The sequence below is a fragment of the Branchiostoma floridae genome, chromosome 15 (genome assembly GCF_000003815.2).
Source record: "Branchiostoma floridae strain S238N-H82 chromosome 15, Bfl_VNyyK, whole genome shotgun sequence".
In the NCBI taxonomy this organism is placed as follows: domain Eukaryota; kingdom Metazoa; phylum Chordata; class Leptocardii; order Amphioxiformes; family Branchiostomatidae; genus Branchiostoma; species Branchiostoma floridae.
In genome coordinates, this window is record NC_049993.1 from 13372574 (window position 1) to 13396129 (window position 23556).

At 41.6% G+C, this 23556-nt stretch overlaps 2 protein-coding genes across 2 annotated transcripts in view; one reads left to right on the plus strand and one right to left on the minus strand.

Moving 5' to 3' along the window:
- Positions 1–292: 292 nt before the first annotated feature.
- LOC118431916 overlaps positions 293–23556 on the minus strand; it is a 56946-nt gene continuing 33682 nt past the window's right edge. Inside the window, exons 5-10 of the mRNA XM_035843355.1 lie at positions 23157–23218; positions 19166–19319; positions 18138–18726; positions 2092–2203; positions 1619–1804; positions 293–1143 (exon numbers count right to left, since the gene is read on the minus strand). Coding sequence (XP_035699248.1) covers positions 923–1143; positions 1619–1804; positions 2092–2203; positions 18138–18726; positions 19166–19319; positions 23157–23218 — 1324 coding nt within the window. The 3' untranslated portion in view covers positions 293–922. The remainder of the gene's footprint in view (positions 1144–1618; positions 1805–2091; positions 2204–18137; positions 18727–19165; positions 19320–23156; positions 23219–23556) is intronic.
- Positions 12588–16270, plus strand: LOC118431917 (thioredoxin-like). The gene is made up of 5 exons (XM_035843356.1): positions 12588–12765; positions 14349–14453; positions 14885–14947; positions 15105–15170; positions 15638–16270. The coding sequence occupies exons 1-5, from the start codon at positions 12742–12744 to the stop codon at positions 15698–15700; spliced, it is 321 nt and encodes a 106-aa protein (XP_035699249.1). The 5' UTR covers positions 12588–12741; the 3' UTR covers positions 15701–16270.

Sequence of the window (23556 nt, forward strand, 5' to 3'; positions counted from 1 at the left end):
AATGCAGAATACATAAACTAAATGTTACAACTTAGAAATTAGATAGATAGATAGATAGATAGATAGATGTGTTTATTGGGAAATCGCAGTGTCAGAGTTCCTTCTACACTGAATTACATCCAATTTACAAATATTACATATGATCTAGATACAAAAAAACTCTTACGCAGTCATATACAAACTACAAAGTACAAAGTAGTATTATATATATAAATGCATAGTGCACCAAGAAGGAGTTACTTAAAGAATTTTACACAGTTATATATTATCAACATTACTACGCCACACAACATAGGTTTGAATAGAAAGTTTATTGCAAATTCATGCAGATACTTCAAATACCTTTTTTAAAGTGATCGCAGCTTATCCATTTCAGGCTAATAATGCAACCGTACGTGAACTCAAATGCTTCCACCAAGCACCAAGGTATCTTACCTAACATGTTACATCATGTATTTAGAGAAAAATGTACATGTGCAGATATTAGTAAAAATCAAGTATCTTATATATTTAGTGATAATTCAGTTTAAAATATTTTGTGAACTCATCACTTTTTTTCAATTTTTCAAATAAATATACTTTGTAGTGCATAACACGTTACAGTTGCAAGAGAATATATATGCATTTGACTTGTTTTCCATAGGGGAGAGTAGCCAGATAAGCAAAGTATTATCATAAGGCACCATCATTTTTTTGGAATTGATAAGCATTACATTGTTTTAATGACAACCTACGTCAACCTACGTCATTAAAATGACGTGGGAGCCGGACAGCGAGTTTGCCACTCTTTCGCTTATTGGTCGGCACTCAACGTCATTTTAATGACGTAGCTATAGGATGCACCCCGTGAAAAATACGACTTTTCATATGGCTTCTCTTCTTTTCGTGCATAGCCGTACAGACCAAGAACCAAAAGCGCCACCTAGCAGGGCATTGCGGCAACGCCATTTCTCGGCAGTGTGGCTTTGTAGATCTTCACTTCTTCCTCTCTATCCTCCTTGATGACTCTGACGTCATACTCCTGACGTAACATGTTGAAGAAACGTTCGTCCCGCTCGTAGCGGATCTTACTGGCCAGGAGGATGACCGTGTCATGGTCGCACAGGTGCCGGAGCGTGCGCAGTAGGTCAGGGAAGGTTTCCTCTGTAATATAAATGAAGAACATATCATCGGAGATAAATCAAGGCCTCAAATGCATGCCAACATAATGTACTGAAAACTGACTTTTCAGGGGCCATTTAGGCTACAGTCATCATCAGGTTCGAATGGCCCTGCTGAATGACCGTCACTCAAAACACGTCATCTTAAAAAGACGTGACGTCAGGAAGTTCTAGGAAGTTTGTATCGCCTCCCGTCACTGTTGAGTAATCGTTTTGTGCCGGCATGAACAACAATTGCTTAATACTCAAAATATAAATGGAAACCTAACTCAACCTGATTTCCTAAAATGAAATAAGATCACCAAAATCTTCGACAATCATTTTCCTTATTAAAATTGTAAATCGAGGAACGATTGCTAGGATATGTCAGCTTCTGGTGGTCTGACGTCAGCAACGGGTCAAACGTGATTGGAAGTCGGTACCGACCAGCGTCAACGCCAATGTCAAGCTGCCCCCACCTATGTAAATGATGTCAGCTCCCAGGATGTAGTCGTAGTGGTCCGACGTGGGGTACATGTGTAGGTCATCTCCCCATTTCAGCTGCTTCACCAGGGGAGCGTGTCTGACGTTCCTTGTGTTCCTACCAACATTAATTCGCGTCGATTCTAAGCCCTCTTTTGTGTCGGTGATGGTGACCTTCGCGCCTGTGGACAAATGAAAGTGTATGGTGACCAAATACAAAGTTAGAATTAGAGCTTGATGTAACACTTATTGTTTACTTCCACATGGTCTATCCTAACAGATGGTAACCAGCTCCTCTAGCTCTATCCTGCCACTTGCTACATGTTAGTGTAATCAAACACCACAGGGTTTCTGCTACACCTCCAGTAACTATGGTAGCAGTCGTCTGTCCGAAAAGAAGAAATGACATGCTTAGTGACGTGCGCTGCACAGAAAAATAGCTACCATGAAAAAAGAGGGCGAAACTTACCCAGCAAACTGGCTACTATTCCCGTTAGTCCGGTCCCAGCTCCTAGCTCTATTATTTTTCTATCCACGACTTTGTCTTTGTTGGCCTCCAGATATCGCCCCAGAATGATGGCCTAGAAGCAATGAAATATACATGTTTCATAATTATAATTTGGCCATGAGAACAGTAATGGTACCCATTATGACAAGTCCTGGAATACTATGAAGAAAATTAAAGTTCTTTTACTAAAAAAAATTGAAGTCACAGCAATGGGTCAAACGTTGTTGTAAGACTATGTCACCCCCGTCCCAGTTAAGACCATTGACCCACTGTTAACGTCACACGTACGGAAAGTCACGTTTCCAAGGGCGATAGACAGATTAAGAAACGAGTCAGTCAAAGCCCCGTTGAGTTAGATATCTCAGTTGGAGAACAGTTTACTACTTCACAATGGGGCATTCATGTTATGTCCTGAGACACTAGGGAAGACACCAAGTTTACAAGAGCGCCCCCTAGCATACTTGCAGCTCCGGATCTACTGCTACCCGTATTACGCTAAGATCAATAAAACAGGTGTGTTTGCCCCCCTCCCTCTCATCTCCCCAACTGTAAACACCAGCACCACCAGCACGGATCGAGTGTCTGTTTTGTCACGTCTATCGCTGTGGCTGACTGGATATCAAAGGTACAGCTATCCGAGCATGGCCTCTTCGACAAGCATGTATGGAAGTGGAAAAACTGTCAGCACACTCGAGAACTCGCGTGCATGACAGTCTCTCTCTCTGTCCCTCTCTCTGTCTGTCTGTCTGTCTGTGTGTGTGTGTGTATGTGTGTGTGTGTGTGTGTGTGTGTGTGTGTGTGTGTGTGTGTGTTCGTGCGCGTGCGTGTGCGTGGTTCAACGGTTGTTTGTTTGTGTGTTCGTGTGTGTGTTTTTGCAATTTTTGTTTGTTTGTGTGTGTGTGTGTTCGTGATTGTTGTCGTTTGTGTGTGTGTATGTGTTTGTGCGTGTGTTTGCGATTGTGTGCATGTGTGTGTGTGTGTGTGTGTGTGTGTGTGTGTGTGTGTGTGTATGTATGTGTGTTTGCAATTATTTGTGTGTATGTATGTATGTGTGTATGTATGTATGTGTGCGTGTGTATACGTGTGTGTGAGAAAGAGAGAGGGGGGAGATAGAGGGGGGAGAGAGAGAGAGTGTGTGTGTGTACGTGTGAAAGTGCATGTGTGTGTGACCTTAAGACTTTAACTCGCATATTCTCAGAATGGCCTAGAGTCAATTTCACCCGTATGCTCAGTACCATGTTACTATTTGACGTGCTCACAAGCAACCAAACATATCACATAATATCTTTGTACTTGACCTTCCTGATATTCCACGTCACTGTGTTTTGATAAATAAAAGGTTAATGCCTGTTTTAGGAAGAAGGTTGTTGTGTCTGATCTATCACGTCTAGCATGCAGATGTAGACATCATCCGATACTGTCGCTTCAGTTGACAGGCATGTCGTGTATGTGAACATGGCTCGTCGGTGTTAGTTTGACACCCTGGTATGCGAACTATATCACCAGGCATCTCCAAGATAGTTCTGGGATGGCCATCATAATATTGAAAAACAACGCCAGCATGCTATTGTTTCTAAGTCCATGTTGATTTCATTATATGGATGACATCCCCTGTGAACCCAGAAACCGTTTGGCAAAAAAAGTTGCTTTCATTATGAGATCTAAGTGGTCAGGAAGATTGAGAGTGGCTAAACACACAGAGTATCATGTAAAGAACAATATTTATATACTTTACTTTTGTTCTTTCAAATCTTCTTTTACTTAAGGACTGACTTTGGCATTCTATGATTAGTTGACGTTGTCAGATTATGTTTCCAATTCACGGCATCTGTTTGCTCATTTGATTTGTACAATTTACAGTGGCCGAAATTTGCATGATGTGTGTGTGGATGTCATCTATATAATTAAATCAACATGGCCTTTAACCTCGCTATTTTCGACCATGAAACCAACGTCGCGTTGTTCGTTCGGACCCATGTAGTGCCTAGTGGCACGTAGGGCAGCAAGTGTCATTACTGTTTCAGTATGGAGGCTTGCTAGCCCTTTCCCTTTAACGTGCTAGAGGAACCTCCTTGAAGATGGGACCCCCTTAACGTCCCTTCCGAATGACGGCTGATGCCCCAACCAAGATGTCATAACCCAGGATTTGAACCGGGGTCTCTCATTTACCAACTAATTGGAATCAGAAGCTCAACTATGAGGCTACTACCATGGTTTGACGAACGTGAAACTCGGTACGTGTTCATGAAATAAAAACAAAATGTAAAGACAACTCGTTGATCGTGGGAAATCGGACATAAAAAAACTAAACTGCATGCAATGCAAACAAACTGAAACTTTACACTGCAAAATATCCCTTCTGTCTTAACAGTGTACTGTGATATCGTCGGCGATATCCCTGTATCAGTGGCCAACTATACATTTTAAGATTCCAAAGATGGACCTGAATCCCAATAAGAGATCACCCATGGCAAGATATCTATATCTTGTTTGCGTGTTCAGGAATTTCCGGGCGTTTCGGAGTCCGTGCCAGCACGGGCGTTGTTTTGATTTATAAGGCATATTCGCATCTGTATGGTATTTATGGAAGAGGACCTTCAACTTGACAATAATACATACCAGAAATATATGGGATTTGCAGCTTTCAAACGAAATTATGATTAGGATTACGTTGGCGTACATACCAAGAAGCTCCTCCTTGCGAAGGTTGGAACAGGTGCATGCATGTGTTTTTGTCGCCATTCTTTAGTGATTAAAGAACTCTGTTAAAATTTTCTGAATTCTTTCTTTTTTGTTTACGGAAATAATATCTTTATTCCGTGAGACAGCTATGAATTATATCTCAACATTCGTCAGTATAATTTGACGATACAACAATGAAGTACCAACTTAAGTGCCAAAGTAGAATTTTAGAAAAAAGAAACGACACTTAATTATTTGAAATTAAGATTAGAATTCATTTGCTCCTACAAAAGAGGTAGCAGTATTAGACGTTCTTTTCTACTGTCTGGAATTAAGAAAAAACAGTTGTTTATTTTGCTTTCCACGAATTTCATAAACTATGCAATATCAATTTAGTTAAAGAAGAAGATGAATCAAGATAGATTCTAGACAGAAAAGATATTTGCTTGTTTGAAAGCATAACGGTTCATGGACAACAAATTGGTAATATCTGCCATTCGATGAAACATTAAGTAACAAATGAATGATAGTCGACAGCTGCTAGTGTCCTTATTTAAGGACAACGTATTAAGGTCATCTTCGTATATCATGGAAACGGTTATTTTTGCCCACAAGTATGGTAGATATGAGGGCAGGGGCTGTTTCAAGGCAGGCGAAATATATCAAATATCAGCGTAATTTTATTGTGATAACTATATTGCAATACCATATCCGAAGGCTATTTGCAAACAAGGTTTAGATAAAGGTGTCTGGAAGTGCATACGTACCAAAGACAGAAAATGAAATTAATAAGATGAGCAAACAAAAATTGAAATAGATGATCAAAGGAGAAATGATATTTATTCCAAATATATTTCTACTTGAACTATTTGAAGGGTTTGACCTCTTTCCCGTATGCAGTGGGAGATGAACTGTCCAACATTTTCGATAAACGGTTTGAACGACTTGATCAAGAAGCTAGTTTTTTGTTGGTCGATAAAGGTGTGAAAAGCTTTAAAAATCGTTGATTCCTAACAATAATTCTTCTTACAGAATTGTATCATATTCCTACAGTTGAAAGCTATGTGAAACATTCTTGGTAACGTTAATGAAATGGTTCATCAAATCTATGAAAGCAGGTTGTAAAATGTAAACTTAAACCTGTTTAATCTCTTCTAACGGGAAGTTTCTTGGCCTCAGTGGGAATTCCAAGGTGGTCTGTATTATTCATGACAGACGGTGGCAAGAGAAAGAAATGAAAGAAATACTGGGAAAGGACATATAAGACATCATACGCCGATACAAGAAACCATACATATAGCTAGCTATAGGCCTGAACCACAGCAAAACTATTCTACAAGCAGAGGTTCGGCTTCAGCTGTTTTTTTGCGTGCTTTTGTGCGTTTTCCATTGTTTTCTACTTGGCTAATGGACATACAGAAAATAGTACAAAATACTAAAGCCCGACAAAACTCTTACAAACGCATAGAAAACAGCCGGAGCCGAACCTCTGCTTGGAGAGTACAGCAAAACACAACAACGGTGGCAAAAGAGTACTCTCCAAGCAGACGTTTTGTTAGTCGTTTTCATCGGGGTTTCTATTTTGTACTAGGCCGCGAGACATCAAGAATCAGTACAAAATAGAAAGCTCGATGAAAACGACTAAGAAACGCCCCAAAACAGCCGGAGCCGAACCTCTGCTTGGAGAGGCATAACACAAAACACGCTGGTAAAAGAGCAAGCAGAGTGTTTGTTATAGGTGGCAAGAGTACACACAGAACGCAAGGTGGCCCGGGCTGTAAAGCCTGATCTACAACGGTACCGAAAGGCTTCCCTACCGCCGGCCAGATGATCGCTGCCTCGCCGCCCCCTCCAAAACTCTCCTGGATGACAACGTCACGTCCACAGAAGCTAAACGCCTCCTCGGGAACTCCACAACCCCGCCACTCGTACTTTTTCTTGGGGTCATACCGTAGAGCACTCATGTTGACCGTCTGTACTGTCGAATCTACGATTCAACGGGTTGTTTTGAAACTTGGTGAGCCGACTCGGTTGTTGAGATGCCTACGCGTGTGTGTCCAAAGTCTTATATGCCTGACTAGTGGACAAAGCCCGCCGCTTGAAGCTTCTAGAACCCGTGTCAAGTTTCACCTATGTTCCCACTGCCGGTACGTGGTTTGTGGTACACTCCCACAACAAGGCCGTAAACGGCTAATGTATCAATGCCAATATCTCTAAATTCCACAAGTATGTTTCTATTTAAGCGCAAGCCTGTCGTATATTACCTTGAATTAAGCCGAACCACGCTGAGAGACACAGATCACGTGATCTCCAAACTCCACCCTTAACAGATTTAGACAGTACTTATAAATCATAACGGGTCAGCTAAACACTCAGTGACTCAGACTATCCAAATATGAAAATGGTATTAAGAAATGTCAATACGCGTTAGAATAATACTGTAAATACACGGAATGTAACTCTAAAAGGTCGAAATACGGTTCCTATTATATGTTGTAAAAGTCAAGGTCCTGACAGATTGCCAACACGACATTGACATTGTGACAGATGGGTTTGGTACCACAGTATCCGGACATTGACCTATTTTCTGACCTCCTCTTTGCGTACTCGTGTCATTTGGCTCGTACACATCACACATGCCTTGCTATGGTACGGTGATCGTCGAATTCGGCCAAAAAAATCAGGAAATTGGCCAGAGGAGTCAGTCTCCGCTTAGGTTAATGTTTCCCATTTGGCCGGTCAACTCCTCTGGTAGCAAAACTCCCCTGGCAAATTATTCTCCCTATAATATAGCGTAGTCAGTCTGGTATACGTAGAGACTACCACACACGTATTGGGGTTTCTTTTTGTGTAAGTTCCAAGGTTTATACCGGGAACATTGCCCCAGCCAAAGAAGGTTTGATAGCATTCGTATGTTTGTATGTGACTATATCATGTAAGTTGATACTACATCATGTATATACAAAAATATATGTACGTATGCGGTTGAACAGCATAACTCAAAGAGCTATAATATGGATGGATTGTTATGAAATTTGGTGTGTGATTAGTTCGTTTCCTATCAAAAGATTGATAGATTTTGAGCCCCTGGCGGCGTTTTTTTTTTTTTTTTTTTTTTTTTTACTTAATGGTCACCACGTAACAAGGCCTGAAGGCCACTTCAAGGTTACGGGTTACATGATTTGAACTGTAACAGCATCTCTTCACCCTAGGTCAGAAACATCATGATTGAGACCAGCCCAATTGCTCACTATGAGTGAGGACTAACTGACCCAATAGGCGAAGCAGGGGTTACGAGGGCTGCTCGGGAAATTCCCTACCCCTATTTTGGCCGGAATGGTTTGATCCGCTACATGTTCGCACATGCGGCGGGTTCTTTTACGTGCTTGGGGTGTTACTCTCCCCGAACACGGGACCTCCATCAGAAGGCGGCCCTAGCCGAAGCTAGGTACTCATTTTCACCTGAGTAAAGTGAGGAAAGTCGTGTAAAGTGCCTTTCCCAAGGACACAAGATCGGTGACACGCAGCTGGATTCGAACCCGCAACCTCTCGGTCACGGGCCGTACGCAATACCACTGTGCTACGCGGTCCCACAGGCGTCTTTAAAGTGTTGCAACAGAACTTCCGGTTTTAATGAAAGGATGAGCTTTAGCTTGTTATAAAACCAATGACATTGCTTTTTGAAGGACCCTCTTATGTACAAGCCGACAGATATATTAGGACTTGATGTAATCTGTATCTCTGTTATAATTTTATCTGACCCTTATCACTCGTGACCTGAATAAAAAACAGCCTGCAGGTCGATTTGAGCGTCTCACGCATAAATAATGGTTTAAGTGAACAAACAAATAAACAAACAAACAAACAAACATTGTATATTGTGAAATTCAGACACACAGACACAGACAGACCAAAAACAACTCCAGTATGTGTTTCCAACGGTTACCATAAACGATTTCTATCTTTAAATTTAAATCGACCCACTGACACAGATGTGGCGTTGCTTGCATTCATATATGTTAGAAACAATGTTGATACTTTGCCCATGGACTCAGTCATCCAAAATTCCGGAGGCATATATAAAAATAAATTGTTGTCATGATTTCCTGTATATGTTTCAACCTATAAATAATTTTTATCTTTATATCGAAATTTACCCACAGAGACAGATGTTCATATATGTTAGATACCAATGTTGATACTTTGCCCATAGACCTAGTCGCCCCAAATTCCGGAAGCATATAAAAAAGCACTTGTTGTCAAGACCTCCAGTATGTGCTTCAAACCATTAAAAAAAATCTATCTTCAAAGTTTAATCGGTACAACACAGAGACAGATGTGATTTTACTTATACTCATGTATGGTCAGAAACAATGTTGATACTTTGCCCATAGACATTTCTCGTGCCAAGATTCCGGAGGCATATATGATGTTGATTGCTATTTTGCGTGCACATCCAAGGTGCGGTAGTTCCAAATTGGGGATATTCCCGGATATGGCGTAATGGTAGGGTGTTTGTCCCAGGTCCCATGTACCCTGGGTTCGAGTCCTCTGACATGCCCCGAAGTTGTGCCCTTGGGAAAGGCACTTAACACGACTTTCCTCGCTTCACTCAGGTGAATATGAGCATCTAGCTTTGGTTAGGGCCGTTCCCCGGATAGGACGTTAAATGGAGGTTCCGTGTTCGAGGAGAGCCACACCTTCAGCACATAAAAATCTCAACACACTTATCGAAAAGAGTAGGAGTCCTTCCCGGTGTGAGTGGATAAAACAAATCTGTCCGAATATGCAGCTTGTACTCTTCAGTACAAACCTGGTGTGTTACGCCATGAGGCAGTTTACCAAGTATACAATGAAGAAGTACATATATAGTTGGCTGGATGTTTTTCCCGCAGACTACAATACTTGCTCTTCATCAGCCAAATTTCTTTTAGCGTTTCCCAGAACGATCTTCCTTTTGGACAAGGTGTGTCACAAGCAAGAGCGCTTAGATCATTTGCTCCTTTTGACTGGACCGCGACAGACTCTTGTTTTCCCAGATAACATTACCCATATCAGTTTCTTCCATTAGACGACTTCAGCCTGTCCGTGTCACATTCGCAGACAGGAACTGAAGTAAGTTGTAGGTAAAATCTTCCAGGCAGCCGCATTTTGCAGCGAAGCTGACGTGGTACTATGCAACTGTGCAGGAGCTCACCCAGCGACTTTGGATAGCACTGCAGCTTTTGAAGGCTAAGAAAAACGAGACCGTCCTGACTTCATAATAGAGACATAGGAGGTATTCTACCAATCAAAAGACAACTTGGATGTTTAAACTATTGCAAGAAATATATTCCCTCCTTCCTTTGAATACAAAAAAACTGTGCAGTTCATGATCATTATAAAAAAGCATTCATTTTCCATACATGTCCATAAATGTTCTACATTGTACACATATTTGGTTCGTCTGGGCTGACGACAATACTAGACAAGCTTAAGACTTAAAAGAAATGATGAGCAAACCAGAAAAGCTCGCTGACTTTCTCATTCATTGAAACAGTTTATCAGCGAAATCTGATCGTCGCTTCCGGGCACGGACTTCAAAACAATTTGTCACCCAAATTTTTTCACTTTTTTCACTGTCTCTGCTACAAGAGTCCACCACTTGTACTTGCCAAGCCGTTTTCCACACATCTTCATGCATTTCATTCGGTATGTAGTCAAAATGGGGAAGAAAAGGACGAACAGAATCTCGGAATATTTCCTCAGAAGGAATGCCTACATTCTGTCGACGAGAACGACAAATTTCAACTTCGAAGCCGCATCCTTCTATTAAACGTTTCAAACCGGCTACGTCGCTTTCAAGCCACGGATGTATCGTGTACGTGAATCCTCGAGATTTCACGAGATTTTGCCGCCATCTTGTATCGTTCTCTATGGCTCTGATGATCTTTACAATCGATGACGAATCAGAGAAACAGTTGAAAAAGAGTTTTCCGCTGTGTTTTAAACAAGAATATATGTTGTCCAAAGCGTTGCGTTTGTCGGAAATCCAATGCATGACAGAGAAAGAGACGATTTTGGTGAAGAAGTCCCGCCATGTTGGTTTTATGTCGGACTGTTCTGTGATGTCTGCAACACAGTAGGTCACCTTGGGTGACGCGTTGGTCGTCTCTGCGTAGCTGAAAAAATATTATATATGAGATAATTGTAAAATCCAAATAAAGATTTACTTGAAATATCAACTTAAAGTAAGTCCACTCTTGTTCAAAGAGTTTGTGTGACACCTATACGCCGAAAATCAGTAACTTTTACTCAAGTAACTGGATATGATTTTCCAAAGAACATGTACTTGTAACATGCATCCACTTGCTTGAGTAACTACTGTTTGGTGTAACTAAAAGGTTATTGTTCAACATTGTACCAAAGGTCACATAGAATACAAAAAGGGACAATTGAAAGAAAAAAGCAACAACCTTTTTAAGACTCATTTTAAGAAATATTTGGAAAGAAAGTTGACATGTAAAATACAGGACTGGAGGGACTAAAGAGATGAAAATGGTAATCATCGTCCAGATGTTGGAATGCAAAATCCTAGCGTTTTCCAGCTGACCCTATGCCTATGGGGTCCTCTGTCCCAATAAATGCCCCAAAATTACGGACGACTGACAGAGACATATGGAATGCTATCATCGCTCGAGACCAGAAGGACTCGTCTTAAGCAAGTAAGTAAGCAAGCATCCTATATTAAATGATGCATCTGCTTGGAGTGGGATGACTGTCAAAATTTTTTTATCCTAACATCTGCTTGGTATAATGGACTGTCAGAAATCTTTTTTTGCATCCCAACGTCTGCTTGAAGATAAGAATGATGAGCCCCTCCCATCCGCTAATAACCCACTGCCAATAGTGTACCATGTCTTACTTGATAAGATGGGGAGACAAGTCGATCCCCAGAACGGACGAGACGGTTGGTTGTTGGGCGATGTACTTGGTGATCTCCCCACACCCACACCCCACGTCTACCACCCTGTCTCCCTCCTGCCACTCAAGATACTTCTCAAGCATTGTCACAGCCGACGCAGTCTGCGCGTGGAGTTGTTCTGAACAAGCGTCCATGTTGTCATCTGTCATGGCGCAGTTTCGTCCCAAAATAGCCAAGGCTTTCGATGGGGTCAAAGTAGTCACTTCCAGACTATTAAACTACGCTTGGTATATGGTGAATATTCGCTAGGGGGAGTTTAGGCATCGTAGAGTAACATAATTGTATATTAGAAAGTAATTATAATAAATTACAAATTTTAGTATCCTTGTATAACATGTAATACCGAATCTTTACTGTCTAATAGTTGGGACCGAGAATTATACTAGAGGCTTCCTTTGTACGTTCTCTATAGCTCTAGATTGGGCATAAGTAGTGATACCAGGGTGACAAGCAGCACGTGCATATTCTTAAGTGTTGGACAGAAAACTAGTGTCAAGTCTGTAGTATGAATATCAATGTCAAAACTATGTCTCTTTAGTACCCGCAACAGGTGCAGACTGCGGTTTTCTTTTGTTGACCGTGACATTACCGTTGGTGTTGCATTTTAATTTATCAATTAAGGTTAATTTGCTTGCAGGATCTTGGAAAACAGTGCTACTTTAAGTGCTGTATCATACAATACACAAAATCAAACAACTGACAAATTCAAAGAGAAGGACCAATAATCTTTGAATACTTCCAGAGAATAGATATCATGCATCCCTTCATTGTTGTAAATGGTATCGCCCATCTTCCCGTCATGCATCAAGAGTTATTTAAAGCTGACCTCATTTGACCTTTTCAAACGTAAGCGCGCCAGTCGTCCAGTGACAGTCGTGTGAGTGAGACTTGTGACTGAAACCTGCTTTTAAACTTCCCTGTAGCTTCACCTGTAACTTCTGCTTGTTTTATGAAAGACAATTATAATGGTGAGACAAGTAGACACACGCGTAAGTATTCAGATTTCATGTTGTTTACGTTAAAACGTTGTAAACAGTGACAGTGTCTTCGGTTATATTGAGTTTACCAGTCTAACATTTCTATCAACGGCACTTTATATGCATTTTCGTCATTTCAAGACATTTCTATTTCAGACTGTTAATGTAGGTTTTAAAAATAAAACCTTGGTCACAACATGTATGAGGGTCTGCATGCACAACATGTATGATGTATTCCACGACGTCCGTGGAAAACTACTGATCGGTGAAATGACTTCCGGTTCGTCAAGGACATTGACATCACAGTTGTTGATTTGAAGATTTGGCGACGATCCTGTATCAACTGACCTTGTCTTCAAAGAAGACTAAGTTTTGCATCTTGATCTACCATTTCCTGTGTTATTGTTGGATACCGTATCGCTTTGTTAGACGATATGTGCACCTGTTGCCTTATGGTATTTACGTCCAGGTGCCAAAATTGTTTATATGTTTACCTTTCATAGAAGGAAAACACGTTGTTTTTGCTCCGTCTCATGACCTGAACCAGACGGGTGTCACCGCTGTGCAAAGTAAATAACAGATACCCTAGGCCTGTAGTGAGCGAATGACTTGGGACTGAGTGGTCAGTCCGTATGTATATGAATGTGTTTTCAAGAGGTCACAGCATATACAGGACCGTTATATTCAGTCACGTGGAGATAAAAGTGGACGGCATTCAGTACAACAAATAAAATCAGATATCAAAACAAAGTCGTTGTCCATAACTCAAAGTCTTGATCCAAGTAGCCTCTACCAGTCTCCATATGTCGGAAGAAATAGTAGAAATTTAGATATTTGCCAAAAAGACAGATAACTCACCAGGGGCCCCAAGCTTCTGTAGTTTTTATTTCTTATTTTCGCCATTTTTACAAAATACATACCTTTGATACCATCCTCGGGATGAAGACCCATGCCTAACTTGAAGCTCCCGATCTTCACCCTTGCTGTTTGTACTGTTTACTCTCCCAGTTTATCTAACCTGGATTTGAACCCATTCACAGACCTGGAGTCCACTACATCCTGTGGCAGGGCATTCCAGTCATTTACTATCCTGACGCTAAAAGACTGAGCTCTGACCCTATTCCTAGCCAGGGAACCTTAAGTTATGTCCCCACGTTAACGTTACATGCCCAGTTTGGAGTGTGAAGAAGGACTCACTTTATAACATAGTGTATGGTATACCTGCAAGCGTAAAAAAGATGACCTTTTCATGCATATTATCAATATATAGTTCAAGCTAATAGATGATAGATGATTTATTAAACTCTATGAAGTGGTTATTTCCAAGCAGATGTTGAGAGGGGAGGCCGTATTTTTTAAAAATCCTTTCTTTTGTTTCCTAAAAAACGTAACAGTTAGAAAACGATTTTCCCTCTCTACATCTGCTTGGAGATTACGATTGGACACGTTATGGATAGATCAACTCTATGAAGTGATGATCTCCAAACAGATGTTGATAGGGAGATCGTAATCAATTCTGACTCTACTGTTTCCTTCTTTTATTTCTTAAAAAACGAGACCGTTGGAAAAACGATTGACTGTGGCATTTTGTACAGGAGGAATTCCAGGCCGTGTTAACAGAAGCAGGAGATAGGCTAGTGGTGGTGGATTTCATGGCACAGTGGTGCGGACCCTGCAAGGCCATAGCGCCTGAGGTAGAGGTAAGACAACCCCCTTACTCTATCATTATCGTTACCTCCGTGAACGAAGGAGGGTATTGTGTTCACTGTTTGTATGTGTGTTGTGGAAAGTTACTTTGTTTCTGTTTATGTGGTGACTCTATTATGTGGGCTGGTGTTTGCAATTATGAAAGTGGGTCTCCTACTGGCTTTACTTGGTACTGCAAGTTGCAACAGAATTTCTGTTCCTTGCGTCTTCTGCTTTGGTCATGCAATTTTTTTAATCAATCTTTGAGTGGCTGCTGGTGCAAGGAAGCTGATGTAGGCATAGATTAAGGCTTCGAATCAACCCTGTTGTGTATGTTAAAATGTGTATTAAGGTTTAGGTTTTTGTAGATTTGTTTTGTGTATTTGCATTTTGAACATTATCATTCGATGTTTATAAATATAACACTTTGTTTTCTGTTTTTAAGAAAACGGAGGAGGAATTCGGTGATGAAGTGATCTTCATCAAGGTCGATGTGGATGTCAATAAGGTAACTAACTTTGGCTTCGACGATATACTGATTACTGAATCTATGATTTTGATATATAGTAGAGACTTCTCAACTTAGAAGAGCCTGTTTGTCAAAACTGTATCGTTTGGTCTCACTAACGCACCATTAAATACCTTTATTGTCTTTGTTATATTAGGAAACTTCAGAGGAATGCAACATCTCTTGTATGCCGACATTTCACTTCTACAAAAACTCACAAAAGGTAAGAATTAATGTACAGGTATATGTAGAAATTTGTAGATGTATATTTCACAACGTCTTTTGCAGATAATGTGATGATTTTGATTCTTAGTTTAACCTTTTTTACATTTGTATTTTTTTTGTAAATGACTATTGTCTGTAAATTTCGGTCTAAGACAGCAAATAGCAGCGATGCTTTTTCATATGCCATTTACGCTAGTTCACGTAAATCCGTTGTATCTAAAAACAGGATACAGACAAGTCGACAGACAAAATATTGCAGTTTGAAAACACCGTCCGTTGACTTGATATTGCTGAATACCCGCTATTTAAAAACAACGGACTTAGGTTACCACACGAATTAAGGTTAACGAGTCGTAGATGTTTCCATTCAAACGCGTTTCTGGTCTGTCCAGAAATGTATTGTTTGCATGTCACTTGCTCTTCAAATGGCTATTGTCTTATTTAAGCCCAATGTCTGTGTTGTAGGTTGCCGAATTCAGCGGTGCCAATGCAGTCAAACTCAGGGGATTCATTAATGAGCATAAGTGATTCCCTAAGCGGTCCCATTTGATTAGACCCCCTAGGGACAAATAAACAGTAGGTATTAACAACATGCAGGATTTATAGTCGTCACACACCTATTTTCCATAGGACAAGGCCCAGATTTGAGCAGCTTTTGGTGGGTAATAAACTCTGGCAAATTATACTCCTTATTTTATTCAATATCTTATATGCATAAACTTGCCTATATGGTTTTATGTTTATCATATATTTGTCACTTAGGCAAGTTCATTGAATTCTCACGTCTTGCCAGTTAGTTATAGAATATGTTTTAGACATTTCATCTTATGCCAATTACCTTTTTTTCCTATTGACTCGCAGTGATCATAAAATTATGAACTTTTAGCCTAAGCTATTAAGTTACATTTTAGCTTTAATGTTTTCAACTACTGAATTGTTCGTTTTTAAAGTTGTCATATCAACATACAGGGTATTTTTATGGTCTTTGAAACTTGTCAAATTCACCTGTTGTAAGCTTTAGGTGTTATGTCCTTCAACAGTATTTTGTCTTTCAGAACAAGTATATTGCCTGTACATAGTACCTTGCACTTTGGTTATGGTTATGGTTAGTACCCAAAGTGTTCTGTTTGTGTTTGTTGATCTTTGCTAAGGTATAGGATTCCATAGACGTTTTCTGACACAGTCTGTAGGTAGATTCCTTTATTAATACTTATGAAAATGCCATACGTAGTCTTTGTGTTGTGATCATGCAACATTTACAGTGATATTTGTTCCAATTTGATGAGAGAGAAAGTTACCTTTTCAATATAGTATTGTATTGTTTGACTCTTTCTGTCGTTAAAATGATGCAAATGTTTAAGTATATAAGTGGTAGATATCACACAATCTCGGTTGAATTTAGTTCCCTTTCTGTACATCTTAGTACGATATTTTTTTATGACTTATATACTTTCTAAATCTGACTTGTGTACAAGGCAAAAATATTTTTGTCACTTATCAAAAACTCCTACTAGTGAGATCCAATAGTATATTACGTGTTTATCATTCTCAGTTCTTACTGAGATACGTCCCTTGAAATATTATAAAGAAAGTCCGTGTTTGAATTTTTGAATTTAAAACGGGCTAACGGAAAAAGAAAACGTTTGTACAGGTAAAGCCCGATATAGATAGTTCTCACCATATTCCATTGTCTTTTTAAGCCACTCTTGGTGACAATAATATAAACTTTTTCTTCGTATTCCATACTACCGATCGCGACCGCAGCATTCGCGCGCAGCTATAGCGTATTTCTTCCAGTGTCTGTTTTTTCGCTGGTGGTTGTCGTGTTTGGACTTGGTGCTCGTCTAGGTAAGATGGTACCGCTCTCCACCGAGACGCGATCGTCAGTTCTTTCGGTCACTACTTTATGCATGCTTCTGTCGTGGTTGTCCGGTACGAGCCGGCGCATGATCCCCTTGTTCTTGCTCTTGTCGTGCGGCAGAGTGTTCGAGCCGGAAATGGGGAGCCTGTGTCTCTCAGGTGACCTGTTCTGCGCGCTGTGATTGGCCTGTTCGGACAGGCTCTCGCTGTGACGTTTCCGGTGATGCCTCCGTCTGCTCCGCACGCTCAGCGTGTCCTCAAACATGACGTCCTGTCGAAGGAACTCGTTAAAGATGGCGTCAGTTTTCTCGTCGATGCTGTAGTCTCGTCTCGGGTACTCGTAACGTTCTTTCGCCGAGGTTAGTCGGAATTTTCCTTTGACGACGAGTTGTTTGGAAGGGCTAGCGGGGCGGTGACCGCTGTTCCCTTCTGCGGATGCTTCCATCTCCATCAGCACAGGTTCCGTTTTCCCTTCTGACGTGAAGGATTTCCTTCTCTCTGCTGCCGACTTTGGGCTGAGAGGTACAGGACTCAGCTCGGGCTGTACCTGTTCGTGCTGCTTCTCCCGGTCGTGACTGAAGTCTTGTACGGTGACGCGTGGAGACGTGGCCGATGGAGATCTCGTCGGCACCTCGGGGATCCGGACGGCTGCCATCGCCTCCACGTCCTCGTCATCGAACGTGAACCGTATCCCCTCCTTCTGATGCACCAGTTTCGGCTGCTTTTCTATGGAAACGTAGCCGCTGTCTGACTGCATCATCAGGAGCCTCGTGTTGGGGCTGGGCGGGTCCTCGCCACCTCCTCCGCCTCCCTCAGTCTCGCGTTCCTCGCTCGCCTGGCGGGAGAGCGGGCGGCGAGGGGACCGCGGACGTACCGGCCCCTGCGGTGCACTCGCTGCTGCAGCGGGCGCATCGCCTCCCGTTCCTGTCCCTACGGGCCCTTCCTGTTCCGGGCTGGAGAGGTTGTCCTCGGCGCCATGTTGGGACGACGTGTCTAGTTCCAAGGTGGTTCTCAGGTGCCAGATGTGTCGAGACAGGTCCTTGTTGTCAGGCGCGGAGTGACTTATCGCCGTGCTCGCAGCCTGCGGACTCTGCACCGCCGTGACCTCCTCCGCACCCGCCACAACCTGGAAGCTCCCCGTCGACTGGAATCGACCGGAAGAGTTCTTAGCTTTTCGACCCAGCTCGATGTCGGTCTTTCCTGGATCTCTTTCAACCGGGTCGGACACCGCACGTTGCCTCAGTAGAGGGCGGGGGTGAGAGCTCAACACCTGGCAGTCGAAGCTCTTCCAAGGCCTGCAAGTCTTCCATTGCTGGATCTTCTGCTGCGAAGGCAACACGGCGTCCAGGCTGGCGTGTTTCTGCAGTTTGCGAAAGAACTGCCTGACGGCGCTCTGTTCTCCCGACCCTTCCTTGGGGGGCTCGCTTCCACGGTGCACTTCTACAGGCACGCTGACTTCGGAGGACTTCCTGCGATCCGAGCGGCAGCTGTCTGGACCCGGGGACTCGGTGTCTGTCTCTTTGGGGCTCTCCGGCTCGTCTGCCATCTCGTCGGCGTGTGTGATGGTGAGGAGCGGGTAGGTCTCGCGGGCCGGGCGGGGTGAGTCCACGGAGGCCGACTTCAGGATGGCGGGAAGGCCCAGGGTCTTGTTCAGACGTGCCTTCTTCAGGTGGTGGAAGTCTCCCTCAGTGTATCTGTAATAGTTAACAGTCATTAGACTCGCCACCTGGGTAAAACTTACAATCGCTTTTTCAGAACCCTCTCTATGTAGAAATCCGATTATATACTAGATAATGAACGTCAAAATATAGCCTTTACTTCAGTCTTGGGAGAGACCTATCAAGGGGACACACACTTGAACTACCCATGATTAGGTCGGGGGCAGCATTAATTCGACAACACATATCCTACTCTTTACACTCCTCCCTGGAAGTGGTAGACGACGTCCTCGTCCAAAATTTGTTATTTTTAAAGCTTTAGCTAAGCGGTTATCTCACTGGACTGCGCACACATTTTCGTCAGTTTGCGCCCACTATAAGAATTCCAGGCGCAATTTGGCACAGTCCTGTGGAATACCCGTTTTAGAGCAACGATGTTGAAGCGCGTCGACTGTTCTGAGGAAACTTTACATACCTTCTCCTTTTGTTGGAGTCCCTCCTTAAGGGGCTGTCGTCGTCGTCAAGGAGATCCACGCCCTGGAAGGACACCCTGCGCTGCGTTGATTGGTCGGGAACGCCCAGCTGACCACCGCTCAGCACCAGAGTCGGAACGGTGTCTTCAGGAATATCTGAAGGCAGAAAAAAATGTCCAGATTTACGCATGATATCAAAATAACTGATCTACTGGTACTGGTGGACGCACTGACTACTACCAACTAAGAAAAGAACAAGAGGTATTCATGCCTTCAAGTACCAGAGTTATGAACCCAGGATTGAATATATACTTCAAAAATCCTTTTCTTTTCTCTTGAACTATCGTAGAATGGAGCTCCATACCATAAAGTATTATAAACGCATCTCACTAGGTAGCTTCAAAACGTTAATTGATAAGAGGTAGAGGTAAATGTTAAGTGTGACAGGCCGTCCAGTGTAATATAACCAACTGCTGCGCTGCATGCCTGCGAAGCTGGTGTGCTGTACCAATTATACAGATACAGATCTGCATGGCAGAACATTAGGGTGACGTCAGTTGCTATGGTGACGACGTTACCATAGTGACCATCGCGATGTCCGGCGAGGTCAATGACCGCCCGCCAATAACGCTAATGCAAATAGATCGTCCAAGTATATATAGATTTTTCCATTGGCAAAAGGCTGGGTCACCCGGGTTAACCCACGAGTATATCGATCGACTGTATCAAAGAGAAATGGATGAAGCTGCAAGATGTGGGCTACCTTTTTGAGGAAAACTGTTATACTAAGGCCACAGCAAGTAAATTCTATGGATGGCATCATCTTCAGACTGCAAAAATACCTCCCAAGTGTCACTTTTGCAAGTACAATCATAAGCCTACAACATTTTGCTAATTTTGGTAATTATGATCATTATGATCGTATCCAACGGAGAAAATCTTCTTGATTTTTCTGAAATCAGGCAAAAAGGATTGAGCGCGCGGATATCATCCATAAAATGTACTTGCTATGGCCTAACACATTACACTTAAAGTTATAATAATGAATAAACGTCGTTAAAATATAACCCCTCCCCTTTGTGTAGTTACATTTTGATATTGATCTATAAATTTTTGTTACAACTGAAATTAAAGAGAGAAGTTGAATTTATCTACTAATGATATTTTATACAGAATTCCCCTCTCATAATCTATGTCTTCTGCTAGCAAATGCTTTTTATTTCTTCTATATTAATGTTAGGATTTTGAAGTGAAATATAAAGTTTGCATCGATTCATGGATTGGCAGTATAGAAATATGATATCCCCTTTATGACTGAATTCAATTTAGGCTATTAATTCATAACCACAAAAATGCTTTATTGATTGAAAGAATCATAAATCTGTCGCACGTCAAATATTGAACGATTCTTATGCATTAGATTAATTACAGCATATTGATAGATACAAACAACGCCATACGTGCAATACGTACTTTCCGGGAGGTATTAGTAGCTTCTTCTTTTAAGTCAATGGCCAATTAATAGTTCCACATTTTTATGATAAGTGTGTTTTGTAATTTTAACGTAGTCATTTGGAGTTTTAATTTTCTAAGTGGTGAAAGCTGGGAGAGATTGTGCCCAAAACATTATCCACTGCGAATATAGTGTTTTAATGTGAGTCTTTAAAATTACAGTTTTAACATTTTATCTAGATGATGGTATCTAAAAGAAATATACAGGGTAACACCACCTTGACCAATACATCCACATCCCCGTACCACAATGTACTTCCAAATCTTTGATCATTCATAAACATACATGGAGCAATTTGGCGGATTATATCAAATATTAGAGCCATAAAAGGTTTGGCAACTGCATCGTATATCATGGCCAATTCCTGTCTTTATCCGAACATAGGCGCGCACGCTATGTCATAATAGAACTGTGCCTGCGTGTTATAAATCAATTTGATGCTTTTACGTACCCCCCCCCCCCCTTCGTATTCAGCCTTGAAGCCAATACTTTAATGAAAAGCAACAGGAACATATGGTGGAAACGTAATCTAACGATAAAGCAAAATGTAGTTAATGAAAAATAAAAAGATAGAATTGGTGTTTTTGTTCGTTTTTATCTAGTTAGATTTAGAGTCTTCGTCAATTCATAGCTATACTATAAAACCCGCTCCCCAACTGGATCTCTTTAGTGTCACTGACGAAAGATAACGGATGTTATCTGAAACGTCTGATCGTTTCCAAAATCGTATCCAGTTGCTTGAGTAACTGCTTTTTGGCGAGATTTAACACATTTGTGGAAACATTGAAATAACAGGTGATTATCACTTCGTTTCAACCCGGAGACCTGACTGTATGGTTTGATCCGCTCCCACCGGGAAGGACTCCTATGTACTCTTGATGTGGGTTCTGTAACGTGCTTAAGGTGTGAATCTCAAACACAGGGCCCTTGTTTAAGTCCCAAACAAGAGGACGTCTCTAACCGAAGCTAGGAACTCATTTAACCAATGTCAAGTGATGAAATAGGTGTGAAGTGCGTTTAAACCAAGTATACAGAATTGGGGCTAACCAGGGATTCAAACCCAGAATCTTTGAATCCAAAGTCAACAACCCAAAGTAAAAATTAAAAAAAGTCAACCACGAGACCACCTAGCCACCGTTGGTGTGGTTTTGATACAAATCTAGTGGAGAGGCGGATTGATTTTGTCCACCTGGAGGTAAACGGGGGGCACCAGGTGTAAGGGCGGTCGATTCCATCAGACAAATAATCCGATACGCCGTTTGGAAACAAAATAATTCCGTCTGGTCAGAGATGTTATATGAAGAAGTGAAGGGGGCAATCAAACGCCCCAAAATTGATCAAACAAAATTTCACGAATATGCAAATAGTGCAATTTCTACTGGTAAGTTCATTGTCTTGCTAATAGTAATTTTGCATTTTTTTCTTGATATGCAACTCTTCTAATAATAATAATGATATATTGATACTAATAGAGATTTGACAAATATAGCCAAATAACATCGGACGTACATGTAGCTGGTCGCATTTCATACTCCTCCGATAGGCAACTCCTCTGTCATGTTATGTGTCTAAATTTGTCAGCTTTTCATTACTTTTCAAACGACCTGTGGAGGCTGGTAGCGGCTAAGAATTCCACACGGACCTTATACGCACGTGTAAACCTGGCTTTAACAAGACATGCTTGCCAGTAATGCGTTCTGTCGTATAGTGTTCACTCTGCGCATCTGTTGAGGTCCCCAGGGCCCTGTGCCCCATATTTCTATAATCTCATTAAAGCCTACACTTGTACGTACGTGTCAATCAAGTTTTTGGGTCAGACAGATGATACGATAACGCAGGCGTCAGGACGAGATACGGAAGATTTATTTTTCTGCGTCGACGTTCCCATTATTGTACAATGATACAAATGATATTTTTGTGAATATTTGTATGTTTGAAATAATAATGATGAAGAAAGCAACAACCACAGAGGAGCCTTTTTGCACATTGATGAATAAAATATTCTTGTAATACTACTTCATATAAGGACGATACGACAGGATGCGTAATAATTTTTCTGCATTGGCCGTTCCCATTTTTGTATGTACTATGTTATTTTGTGAATATTTTGTCTGATACACACTATCCAGTGATGCCTCTGATATGATCATAAGCGTATTACTATTGATATTTGATAAATGATGAAAGATAAAAACAACGGAATATGCTTTTTTTACACTAGGACGACTCTAGTAATAATACTCCAGGTATTGCACCTTCACTGTACTATACACTGCACTATATGCCATATACTGCTCACGCCCCCTTTGTTTTGTCTCTGTACCATTCACAGTTTCGTTCTGAATATTACATCAAATACTATAATAACAATCATAGTCATGTGTTCATAGCTACAATTTTACATGTCTAGTTCTTATTTTCTCTGCTATGGGGATCGGAAAGGGTTGTTACGATACAGATGAAGACGAAAAACACCTTACCTGACAAGGTGTGAACATTGATGTCGAAATTTTCACCCTCCCCATAGTCGCCTCTCACGTCGCTGTAGTGGGTGGAAGAAAACACATGGTCAAAATAAAATTTCACGGACATCTTCCTCTACCCAAGAGTCGGGAATCTTTTCTTCGAAGATTTCCCCTTCCGAAATGTCTGGAATGTGAGGAGAGCGCCGTTGACATGGCATCGGAACTGGATGTTGTCTTAAGGGGGAGGAACAAAATGGGGAGGGATGGCACGGTGAGGGATATGAAAACGGGTTTCAAAATGTCGGACCTGGGGAGGTCTATCGACGTCATTCGCCGACGACGCACGAAGAATGCCGACGCTTCCACGAACATGACGTCATGTACAACTCGTGCCCATCCCTTTTTGATAGAGCGG